Here is a 13,052-nt window from a genome sequence, read left to right on the forward strand (position 1 = left end):
AATGCTAACAACAGACAGCAGATTTCAAAGTTATTCTCATTTCTAAACCTTTATCTAAGTACTATTAAGGCTGTAGAAGAATACATAAAATAAATCCAAAGCCAAAGTTGTTTTACCTTTAAGCAAAGCAAAGCTTTACTCGTTTCTAATGTGAAGAGACATGACCAAGCAATGTTTTCTAGTGACTGTCATAATCATCAAGCTTACCTCATTTGTCTTTGTGTAATCTAACGGGATAAACAGCATTGCCTGTATTATGAACAGTTTAAGGGAGTGGCATTAAGCTGCACCAAATACCATTCAAGTAACTCAATTAGACAGGCTAAATAGGTTAATTTGTTTAAACAAATCTTGTTACAAAGTCTTCTCAATGGCTGTCTTCATAAAAACGTAGCCACATACACTGCTACAAAAGGTTTCTCCTGCAATTCATCCTTCCAGATAGAGTACAATCCATCAAATTTACCAACATGAATACAAAAGCAAAGATAAGGCCATTCGTGAATTAGTGCACATGGCATGCAGCCATGTTTTTTTTTTTTTCCAGAAATACAATTGTAGACTTAAATATCTACATTACTGATAAAAACAAAAAGAAATAAAAGAATAAAACAGGCCGTTATGTTAAACATCAGTATAAAAAGTACTCAGTTGCAGCAGTACTGTACTGCCATCTAAGTGGGGACCACACCTGCTCATTAAAAATGAATGAGCAAAAAATGTAGCACCAGTGCTCCCCTGAAATATCAAAGGCTATCACTGACTTATGCACACCTGCTCATTCAAAATGAATGAGGAATTGTTTTTAAGAAAAGAAAAAGAAAAGAAAACACGCATTTTTCCATACTCTCCTTTTATTTTTCCAGACTTGGAAAATACTTTGACATAAGCTACACACAATCTTGACCAAAGATACCTTGTTTAGATAAGCAAAAGACATGTCTGAGGGCATGTTATTAATTTGAAATTTAGGGATAAAAAAATGCAAAAATGTTTTTGCAAAAATATGTCTCTTTAAAAAAAAAAAAAAAAAGCATGGGTGTGTGATAGTGTTTCCTATTTCAGGAAAGCACTTGTTTAATGTTTAGTTTTCTAAAACAGCAACTACTGAAAAGCAGAAGTAGACAAAAGCCAGTAGAGCTAAGATTTGAATGGCTCCCCTCTGGATGGACTGACCATGTGACTGCAGTCAAGCACAGAACTACTCTCAGGCCATCTCTATCTCTGATGAAAGGACATTTCTAAAAAGAAGAGTTTTGTGGTTGGAAAGGCCTACTTAAACTGTTCAAAACATCAAATAATATGTCATTTTTATTCAAAGGAGTGCTAAAGTGAATACATTCAACAATAAGGTCTGTATTATAAGTGCTCCAAAAAAACGTTGTGTTTTACAATTGCTTGATTTATTATCCGTTTGGATCATTTCAAAGAGTTATCTGCTGAACCAGTTGTTTTCCTCCAAACTGCTGACGTGCAAACATGTGAACAGCTGACCTTGTTTTTATCTGGCTGACTACTGATATTGTACCTCCATAACTACAGTTACAGGTTAAACCAGTGTCTGGAAATATGTTGTATGAACGGTCACAACAGTGACCGCTCCAGTCACATTCCTCTGTACTATTATACAGTACCAATGCCACAATTTAAAATACGAGGATTCATGATATTCCCCTGCCAGGCTTTTCATTTGGTATGCATCAGGAACCACAACAGCTCCTCCCTTTCAGCCCGTCTATAAGTGCCGTGCACTGACCTCTTTTCACAATTTATCCTGCATACATTTTCAAAACTTATTGGTTTAATTCTCTTATTCAAATGCTGTGTATAAAAAGAATAAAGTTAACTGTGTCCAAATATAATAATATGTACATATGTTTTTCTGTAACAGCATTTTGTTGTGCATTTCACAGCATTCCGACTCATATTTGTAATTTATTTCATCTAACACAGAGGGTTGTTTAGACCTACTTTCCAACTTACCCTTATGAATAGTAAATGAAAACACATCAATTACTACAGCAAACACTTCTTCTCAGTACATTTAGCAAGCGGAAGAGCTCCCCCATAGCAGTCCTTTGATAAAAGCCAAGTGACAGAGCGGGGAAACCCCTCACCCTGGCCTTCATCAGACTGAGAAGCAGCTCAGTCAAAACAGTCCTCCAGTCATGAATTATCAGACTGCTTTATAAAACTATGACCAACTTCTAAGCATTAGTCATATACGGCCCCAAGACAAGAATGTGCACACATCGATGCACAGGTTATGTCTTATGCAGGCTTTTTTCCAAATATGAAGCATCCAGATATACATTTTTATTACTTTGGCCTCATTTCAGGAGGTTGAAATTAGAGCAGGGAAACTGTTGGTTTCGTCCACTGTGTGACTCAAGCATGCTTCCTCTCTCCAACTTCCTGAATGCCATTATAGTGCTCACATGTTGCCCGTTTCCTGCTTTTTCTCACACGTCTCTCCAACACAGTTGTTGTTATCTTTACTGAATAGCACATAATAAAATGCTAAGCAGCACAATAAAAATAAATGGAAATCAAAATAAAAGGCTTACACCCTTACACCACATAACAAACACTCTTCCTGAGTGACCAAACAGGTTTTAGGCAATAAAGACCGACATGAAGTGTGCGACAAGCTGACAACTTGTACCAACTACATGCTAACACGACCTAAAATGACAAAACTTAAGACCACGAAAATGTCCAATATCATTTCATAATGCAATACTGCAGGCAACAAAATATTTATACCGAAGCTCACAATGTGTCTTGTCCAGTGTCAGGTGATTCATTCAAGAAGCTATAGCTGCAATAGCACTTAACTGGCAAATCATTATTGTGTCCTTGATTATCTTAATGACTCGTAAAAACATCACAAAGTCATGACTTAATTAAAAAGCATTGAAAACAAAAGACATTTTAAGGAAATCTATTTAAAAATTATGGATATGCACCAGTGTTTAGCCTGTGCTAACTTTTATAATGTAAAAAAAAATTAAAAATACCATATGAACTGAAAAAAGATTAAGCGCCCTAGTTCCTGGGAATATGTATTTTACTTCAGCTGCAGTGAGTGTTTGATGTGCCAAGGCCATGACAACACGTGGTAGAGTAAGATCGATCTAAAACAAAGTGTGAAACACAGCTGTGGGCATTATGATCGTGAATGAAAGCACTTAACGTCTCAAACTTGTTTAGAGTGTACGCTGTGGTGCCTGTGTTTGTAAACCAGAAGCTTAAGCGGCATACAATGCTAACAACCTTGCTGCGCACAGTCACTCTGTAATATGGTCTCACAGCCACCTTCAGATAGGGAATAAACGTCTCTACGGCTCAACACGGGCACGAACACCAGCTTCACCTCAAACAATCAACCAAATCATTACAACTTTAAGAAAAAGTTGATAGTAGGGCCTTTTCTAAAGTCAGCAACTTAGATTAATAAGGAAAAAAAACAAAACATAATCAAGATGGCCCTTCTCTGCACAGCAACTAAATGTCTTTTATTTTTTGTGCTTCTTTTTGGTCTTTTTCTCTTGGTCTTTCCCATCTTTAAGTCTATTATTGACATCTGCGCCTAAAAACAGCCCAGCGAGTTTTTCCACTCATACCACTCAGAATTTTCCACAGAAAAGGGAAACACGTGTGCCTTGCTAAAGAAGTAGTTGTATCTAAGCCAGACTTTTAGTGTACTTCCAGGGCAGATACCAATCACATGCATTCTCTCATTTTCTCCAATTGTGGATTTTCAACACAATCTAAAATCGACCAAAATCGATTAATAAAAACACTATAAAATAACTTGTGAAATTATTATCAAGCCCTTGTATGACTAATTAACAAAAAAAAACTATTTAGCAGGAATATTCTGTGACTGTCAAACAGTTTATGGTAAAAAGAAAAAGAGATACAAGCAAGAGTGCATCTAATCATAAAGAAATAACAATTCAGAGATCATCATTGTTTTTTAAGCAAAACCAACATGCATCTTGAAATTATTTTTCCAGCATTTGATGTAGAAAACTAACTAAAAATCTTTGCATACTTCACACATTGCATTTAAAACATGTTGCGTAGTTTGGTCGAACTTGTGCTTTTAAATGTAAACCAAATGCATTCCAGCTATCGCCTACTGAATTTGTTTATGTTTAAGATCACAATGAAAAAAATCTGATTTATGGCTTTGGCTAAATAATCTGTGCCTATGTGATGTTTTACAAACTGTTGGAATCTGTGTAGCAGCCACAAATTGTCCCCAGACCACTTCACAATTTTGCATTGGGGCTTGATACATGAATTCAAGATTGTGTCGTCGTGTCAAGTATTTCAAGCCCAGTTCTTTATTATAACTTTAGTGCCTGGTTTCCAAGCAAATTAGCCCGTTTACTGTCCCAGACAGCAGATAAACATGACTACTGAGCAGAGAGACAAGCAAGCACATGGCTAATTCGCATATCGGTACAGACACGCTTTACCACTTCCATTTTTCAACGCCTATTTTTAAACATATGGTCACATGCATGCTACTTACACCAGCTCTGAAAAGGTACTTGATAAGTATATGGCTGAACACATGATCTGTGAGATACACCACAACAGTATGTCCTATGAGCAAATCTTAAGTAGATCTACAAACCTAATGATGAATTCAAAGTGGGTTAATCTACAAACTGCTGAGCTAAGGGATTCCTAACCACTCCACTTAAATTTCTCATTCATTTTCCATAGTGAATGAATTCATACAAGTAAGTAAATATGCAAGCTGTACGAGAGAGAATTTTTAAGACGTTTTGAAGAACCTAGAAGTTTTAGTTTTTAAAAACTGCAACGTCCAAAGTCCAAAAGGCATATAATAAGTGTCTGTATTCTCCTCTCGAGTTGTAGGTTGAGAATATGCTAGCAGTCAAACATATACAGTCTCATTGTTATTTTATGGACAGAGTAGGAGGAGACCTCTCTCATTCTGTGCTGTGAGGTCATCCTTTACTCTGGCATGCAGAGAAGGAATATTTCTCCCTTTCTGTCAAACCAGCTCCCCTGAATTCCTTTTAAAGAATCCTTTCTATTTGCTCTGATAAATGTTAATACTATCACAAAAAGGATATTTTGATACAAGAACAGCTATGAACAAGTGAAAAGTTATGAACGCTATCAATCTCATTTTACTGAGTCATTTGAACATCTTTGGTTATGTCTATATAAGGGGCCCAAAGCCAAAATGACATTGGTGTGGTGTAATCCTGCCTAGTGGCTTGTTAAACAAATAGACAGGTTTCAGTGTTTCGCCACTCAAGCAAAGTCAAGTCAGTCTCGAGGCAAAAACAGCATGGAAGTGTACAAAACAAAAACTTCTACTCTGATGCTGCTCATAAGAAATAACAAAACACCCTTTAATCTGGACCATTTCCACACAAATTGCATGGCATAACAAAAATGTAACACTCTAGTACCATATAAGGTAAAAACAGTGCAGTTAAATCCTAAATTGGTCTACTATCAAACAAATTACTTATCATCATCAGATTAAATAGTAATTTGATGAACCTTTGAAATAGAATTAGCTTAATTTGCCTCTCCAACAACATGACTTGTGGTCTTGTGTCCTAAATAAAGTGCTTACAGCGTCTTCATGCTTTGACATTTCAATCTTTTATGTTGCTGCAAAAAGAACATGACCTAAAGTATACCGAGGGGCAGCTAAACAAAAGAGAACAAATCAGGGCTCCACCCAGGGATGAATAATCACATCCTCCCAATGCAGAGTTCTGTTAAGAGTTTCTTTTTTTCTCAACGGCAGTAGTTCACTCTTTATTTTACTCCATCTGCTATGTTTGGAGAATTGAGCAACAGGCAACATGCCTGGCCATGAGACTTCTCGATGATGTCATTCTAAACTAAGAAGCTGGATATTCATTACAGGCTAGAGTCAGAATTGTTCAAAACAATGTCATAGCTCTGAGAGAACACACCATTTCAGTCCACTTTGGGATTTCCTGTCTGGCAGATATAATTGTCAGACTTTCCTTTACCATAACTGTACACTTTACAACCATACAAGTTAAAAAAAAACTCCCCAGTCTGAAACACAGCAACACTGTTTTCCATGTTGTGCATAGGGTTTTAAGGCAACTTCAGAGTAGCCATAACACTCACAAACAGTAAGGACCCCTCATATCATATCAGCCAGTTAGTCATATAGTCAGTCTCTTCATCTACAGTCTGACTCAATTATTTTCCGCGGAAAAATAAAATTAAAAAAATAAGGCACCGTGTAAAAGCAATTGCTAAGGTCCATTTTTGGCTGTTGAGAGGTGATGTCACCCAGAAATCTTAACAGTAATAAAACTTTCCATACTAACAAGGATGGAAAAGCAGAAACATAACCAACATTTTTTGCCTCCTGTAATGGAATTGCTGTCAACCAGTGGTTTCTGAAGAAACTAAGCTGAATGTGTGCAAGCAGTAATGTGCACTTAACTTCTTTAACGTGCGTTTGATCTCTCATTTCACATTCTAGTTAGGACAGTGGATATCTTGTCACATCTATCATTTATCAAGTATAAGAGCTTAATATGGACTTCATACAAAAACCAAGACAAAACCTCAACCACACCCACAAATCTCTTTTCCAGTCAAAGTATGGCATGCAGGAAACGCACACCAGTGTTCCACTGATGTAGGCTCAGGTTTGCTCACTTTTTAAACAAGCACAATCCTCCCTCTACATAAACTGTTGCAGGAGGCCAGGGTGAACCCGAAGGTCCTAAATGGAGTAAATCCTTACTGTAGATTTCAGTTGTTATCTCACAGACACTGCCCCCGAGCTGACTAAGGTTATGTTTTATCAATACCACACATACCGGGTTCATAAAAGCACCAAAGACCACAGGGACATCATGTCATACTGATTATAGTCCATGGGGAGCTTCTTCTTTGTTTACGCATGAAAACATATGTAGCGAGGCCCAACTGTCACAACAAGAGTGCTCTTTAGAAAAACTTTCTGGTAATGCATTGATGGAACAAACACATGATCTGCTAAGTGCCTTGAAAACTGAAGCACTCAGCGAAACAGTATCTATTTAGCTCAACTCTCAGCTAACTCTGCTATTAGTCACCCTGTATTGAGATACATTAAACAGTAATAACCTATCAACAAGTGTGCTTCATGCTGCACTGAACTGACGTGTTGTACTGACAGCATGCTGTTTAGTGACTCTACTGGTTGTCATTTGGTTGCCGTCAGATAGTTAAAATATAGGCTAAAGAAACTTTTTTCTAACTTTATTAGTGTGACTGAGGTGCGAGTTAAGGCCTGCTCGTGGGAGCTACTCGGAATACCTACCAGCTTTTTGTTTTTACCCTCATCCTCGCTGGACTTCTTTTTGGAGGGCTTATTCGGGTCCTCCCCGCCGCTGGCTTGATCCATTATAGCTATAAGTTAGTTCCCTCCAGAAATGAGTGGTGGGTCCGCCTCAGATGTTGATTAACTCCACAAGCAGGCTTTTCGCAACGATTAAAAAGCAAAACATCCAGGTTATGTATTCTCAAAATCCATTCCGTTTAAAATTGAAGAAGTCGGTCGCCTCCAAATAGTTGCCAAACAGCATCCAGCGGCAGTGGAGGCTGCTTGAACAAGAGGTGTGGTGGTAAACGTCCGGTTGTCTCCTCAGTTCAGCAGTAAGTCAGCTCACACCGCGGGTATAGCCTCTCTGAAAGTACCACAACATTGTGCCAACAACAATTAATTACTCTCTCTCAATCTCCTGGGCGTTAAAATGTAAAAATGTTTCTCTTCACACGTGTTTCCCTGCGCTGCCTTGTTGTGCAGGGACATGTATAGTACATTCAGTTTTATTATGAGCAGTAAAACACGCACAGACCAACGTGGCAGGGTTAGCTATAAGCAGCTCCATGACAATAAAGGCAGTGTGTTTATACATTTATTGACAAGACAAAATTGTCAAAGAAAGCAAACTTGGAACCGTGTAACTTGGCCAAAATGAGGTAATAACTGCCAAAAATATTTCCGGATGCACCGACAGTTTTAAAGATGCACCGACAAAGCCGTTATTCAACTGATAATAGTCATTAATGAGAATCAATAGACGGATGTGGTATTTGAAAATCACCGTTGTTCTCTGTGCTTGGAATACTTTCCAGTGCTGTACACTTAGCCAAGCTAGCAAAGGGCGGACGTTACCCAGCAAGCATTGTTTATTTTAGCAGACAAAATAACACACCGCCACATACAATACCTTCTCATAAATTACAGCGTAAACAATTAATATAATGTGAGAGAAAAACTCAAAAATTCTCACCCGGAGCTTACCTTCCCAACCAAGCATGAAAGCCAGGCCCACAATAATCCCGCCCTCCCAATATCTGATTGGTCTAAGATCTACGTCATAGATGGGAAACCCATCCTCTATTGGCCAAAAATGCTAGCAGTCATTAAGTCGCTTTGGCGTTAAAGGGGAGGAGATTGTTGTGACGGAGAGGTCAGCCTGATTTCACAGCGAGCGGGTACGTGGGAATCAGTGAAAAGAATAAATCTAGAGTCAGGTGAGAAAAACTTTGTAGGTATCGGAAGCAAGAAAAAACTCTTAACAGACCACACTTTGAGTGTGAATCTATGTACGTGTGTCATTATCCACACACCACCTCTGTGTCAGGATTCAGAGTTAACAGCGGTAAATTGACTCGTGTCATTGCACTGTTAGAGACACAGAAGTAATAGTTGTAATGATATCAACGAAATTAAAATGACTCAAATTCAAATAGAAAAGCAACAATAAATGAAACATAAAACTTAAACAGTAATGTAGACATTTTGTTTTACATAGAAAACATTTTCAAGAATGTCTGGCGTACATAACCGAATTTCGTCACGTATTCGTTAATTATAACATTGTTATTGTACATTTAAATGAATGAATGTAAGATGTAGGAGTTATATAGTTTGATGGCCGCAGGCAGGAATTATTTCCTGTGATGCAAAACTACACCGCGGAGGAGTTGCTGGTAATTCAATGGCCTTGTCAATGGAGTTGCTAGTATTCTGGTCCTTCTCCAGTCCACAATGCTTTCTTGGTCTTTGCCACGTTTAACAACACGTGATTCTGTTGTCTACTACCATGTCTAAACCTGTACTTAGCCTCACCTTCCCCTATGATACATATAACCACAGCAGAGTTATCACAACAGTTGTGAAGAGGGCGAGTTAAAGTCTGTTGTGTGGAATTAAAGAGGAAAGGAGAGAGGACAGTTCGGTGTGGGGCCCCAGTGTTATTTACCATTGTAACCAACACACTGTGCTGCAGTTCCACTGTGGTCTGCCAGTGGAGCTGGTCTGATGGTGTTGAATGCTCACCATCTGATCCATGAAGGCCGAGATGCATTTCAGCTGGAAGATGATGATATCGTCAACTCCCTGTGAGGGCTGGTAGGCAAAATGTAGGGAGACCAGAAGTGGTCTGAACATGAGTCAGAGCTGGTCCAGGATTAGTCTCTCCAAGTCTAAGGATGTGTGAAGTCAGTGTCTTTGGCACAGCACGGGGACCCTCTGCAGAATAAAGCTCAAGAATTTTTTTTACAAAGCAAAGGGACACAGGATTTATTGTGAAAACTACAACTGGGGTCATTTTACAGAGCAACATTTTTCCTAGTTTTTGTACTGCAATAAAGCACAGAAAAAATCTTGAACATTTTTACACACATGGGGAGCATGTTTGGTGGTTATCTCTTGCCAGACAATTAGCAGACAAGCTGATAGCTGTAGTCTGGTTTGTCTCCACAAAACATTGAATTTGATTTTAAATATGAGCATTATTAAACAAAATATAGTTAGAAAATGTCAAACTTTGAGAATCTGATATGCTGGTATTGACAGATTTTGCTACAGACAGGTGCGGTCAGCCGTTTCTCCTCGTTTCCAGCTCTTGTTCTAAGCTATGATAACCTGCTGCTCACAGTTGCATCTTATTTGACTGCTGTGGTGAGAGAACATCAACACAAACAAAAACATCTTGAGAATGAGAGAGATAACAATGAAGCTACTGTAAAACACTTGGGTGGTTGGTCATGACACTAATGTATGAAGACATAAATGAGAGTTGAGGAGAGGAGCTCAGTTCTTTGTGAAATATCTTTCAAGAGCCTGGGTCTATATAATCACAACTAAGGGATGGTTCAGAATCACCTAAGATAAATCTAACTATAAGCTCTATAAACAAAGAAAGTTTTTCCCCTTGTCTCAAAAGTAGAGATGGTGACTGCTTTCTGAACTCAAACTGGGAGCTGGTTCCTGTTATGGAATTAAATCTTCTCTTGCTTCCTAATACCTCTGATGAGAAATGAAATATAGAGATCCCAATGTTTCTGCCGGCCGGCCAAGGTTTTTATTTTCGTTGCAAGGAAAAGGTCAGTTTCACATCACTCAGCGTTCATGATGGAAAAAGACGTCTCCTGAAGGGGGTGTAAACCTTTTATACAGGGAGGAGGCTTTGTCTTTTCAGGTGTGTATTCTCCACCCGTCACCTTGTCACACCCCCCCCGGGGACGGTCTCGTACTTTGGGGAAATGCAGGATCTGGTAACAATGGCCATTCAAATGATTCTTGTCTCTCTGTTATTCAGCAGACACATGGTCTGCAGACAGTGGATTTTACAACAAGGTGTCATTTCAAAGACAAATGGTTAGCAGACATCGAATTTACCATAACATTCCCCCCTTTTTGATTCAATTAATCACTGATAGGAGACAAACTTAAGAAAAAATAAAAAGAATAAACTAAGAAGAATAAAATGAAATGATGTAAAAACTAAAGGAAAACAATATTGAAATTGAATTTTAAAAAGATAAAAATTAGAAATCACCAACCACTTTCTTTCAATTGAGTAGAACTAATCACTAATAGAAAACAAAACAACCTTAAAGAAAAATAAAAAGGAATTAAAAAAATGAAAGGGAACAAAATTAAAAATAGTCATAACTATTATCACTAATTCACACAGATTGAAAAATATATCATCCTGGCGGTTGTCTACAAGAGAGAAAATAATGGGAATATAAAAACAAACAAACAAAACCAAACCAACACAAAGCAAAACAAAGAAAATAAAAATAAACATTTACAAAATGTTATCATCAAAGTCTGATTTGGTGTCAGGAATGTGAACAGAGGTTGAATTTTGGTCGGCCTTATTGGCATACACATGAACATACGTGGAGGAGTAAATCATCTTTGTTATGAGCACATCAAACAGCCATTTTAACACGCATGGAATTAAGATGCAGAGCAAAAAGAAAATTATTATTAAAAAACCGTGATGGCCATCCTTGGCTCTAAGATTTTAGCCTAGAAAGTCATTCACTGCTGGTGGGGGTTGAATGGCATCTTGCATATGTTGATGATGCTGGTAATGTTCTCATATTCATCAGAATGGTTGTCTTCAGTTCCAGAGGTCCGCTTGACCGTCTTAAAATCTACCAGCATGTTAAATTGGGAGTCATGTGGGTCGGGTGACCCATTGATTAAAACTGAGTTGTTTGTGTATATCCGAGCTTGGATATTTAATTCCACACCAATACGTGCCATGGTGTAGTTTGTTGAAACACGTCTAGTTGGCGTTTATTGAGTTGATTCCTTGCGTCGTCCTCTCTGGCGTCTGTGCGTCCTTGCACCGTTCGTCCTCGTGTTGTTCCTCCTCGGCGTGTGTTCCTCCTTGTGCCGTTCGTCCTTGTGTTGTTCCTCCTCGGCGTGTGTTCCTCCTTGGCGTGTGTTCCTCCTTGTGCCGTTCGTCCTTGTGTCATCTGCTCCTCCTCTGTCGTTCCGGTTGGCAGCTTGGCTCCTCCGTTGCCTCGGGGATCTTCCTTCCGTGGTTGGCGTGGACCCGCGTCGTTCTCTGTCATCATTTGGAAGGCCGGTGCTTCCTTCTCAGGCCCTCCACCCCCACCCAGTCGTCAGGCTGGCAATCATGGCGTGAAGTGGAAGCTGGTGGTGATTTTACCTGCTGACACAGATAGACAGAATAAGTTTTGCAATATTGTGACATATTTCCTTGTGTGAGTGGAATGGAGTGGTCTGGCTACAAACTCTGTGTGTAAAAGAATTGCAAAAGGTCTATGTGTATGTTAAATGTTTTCCTTATTCTAATATGCATAAGGACAATAGACTTTTGTCCCTGGCAGTCCTGTTTCCTCACAACACTACGCTAATTTGATTTTAGAGTGTCATTTTCTGGCAGGGTGTTATAAACAATGTTGTTTGAGGTTAATAGCAAGAAATGTATTAATTTGGGTTATTGCAGAATTGACAAAGTGAGCTGGGAATAATCTCTGTTAGCAGAGCCTCTTTTGTATTTTGCTGGGAATACTTCAATTCAGTTCGACCACATGTCGATCTATTACTAAGCAATTATTAAATCTATCTATGTGGTGGGTGAGTGGGTGTGATCGTTTTGTTTTACCTGTTATGCGTTGCACAAACCGTTCATGATTGGCAAAACTTGAAGAAAATCTGAAAATCCTTTAGTGAAAACAGTGTTGGGTTATAGCATTATTCTTCCCCCCTTTTGACACATGGTTCAACCCATGTGTCACTTATGCCAAGTGAGGAAAGAAATGTTCAGGCAGGAAAGATTTATCGTCAGGTCCACATCACACAGCTTCCTTTTCTGTGTGGCACTGGAGCCTCTTTTCCTGTGGTGTGGCGAAGGGCTGTGATGCTGTAAGAAAGTTGGGAATGGTAACAGGAATTGATACAAAATCAGTGGCAGTGTGTTGGAGTGTCGCTCTGTTTGCAGCCAGCGGCATCCTCGCCTGCATTTCCTAGAGAGAGACAGGATCTGAGTTGTTAGTGTGAGAATAGAATATCAACATCAGAATAGACCTGCAAAGTGGGATGCAAATCTTTAGGTCATCAGCATATTGTAACGAAGTAGTGTCTGGAGAGAAAACAAAGGATTCAAGACTGTCTGAACGCTTCATTGGCTTTCACAGTATTCTTGAAACAGACGTGTGAATTTATGGCCTCG

General features: G+C 38.9%; 1 protein-coding gene across 8 annotated transcripts in view; it reads right to left on the minus strand.

The window, feature by feature from the left end:
* Positions 1-8,391, minus strand: part of diaph2 (diaphanous-related formin 2) — a 366,461-nt gene extending 358,070 nt beyond the window's left edge. For 7 of the 8 annotated variants that reach the window (XM_075481768.1, XM_075481771.1, XM_075481767.1 and 4 more), the window contains exons 1-2: positions 8,337-8,388; positions 7,361-7,727 (exon numbers count right to left, since the gene is read on the minus strand). In XM_075481768.1, the coding sequence (XP_075337883.1) occupies positions 7,361-7,444 (84 nt within the window). In that variant the 5' untranslated portion in view covers positions 7,445-7,727; positions 8,337-8,388. Of the gene's footprint in view, positions 1-7,360; positions 7,728-8,336 lie in introns of all 8 variants that reach the window. The other variant, XM_075481764.1, reaches the window with a different exon arrangement.
* Positions 8,392-13,052: the final 4,661 nt, after the last annotated feature.

Source organism: Odontesthes bonariensis, chromosome 13, assembly GCF_027942865.1.
Source record: "Odontesthes bonariensis isolate fOdoBon6 chromosome 13, fOdoBon6.hap1, whole genome shotgun sequence".
Taxonomy (NCBI): domain Eukaryota; kingdom Metazoa; phylum Chordata; class Actinopteri; order Atheriniformes; family Atherinopsidae; genus Odontesthes; species Odontesthes bonariensis.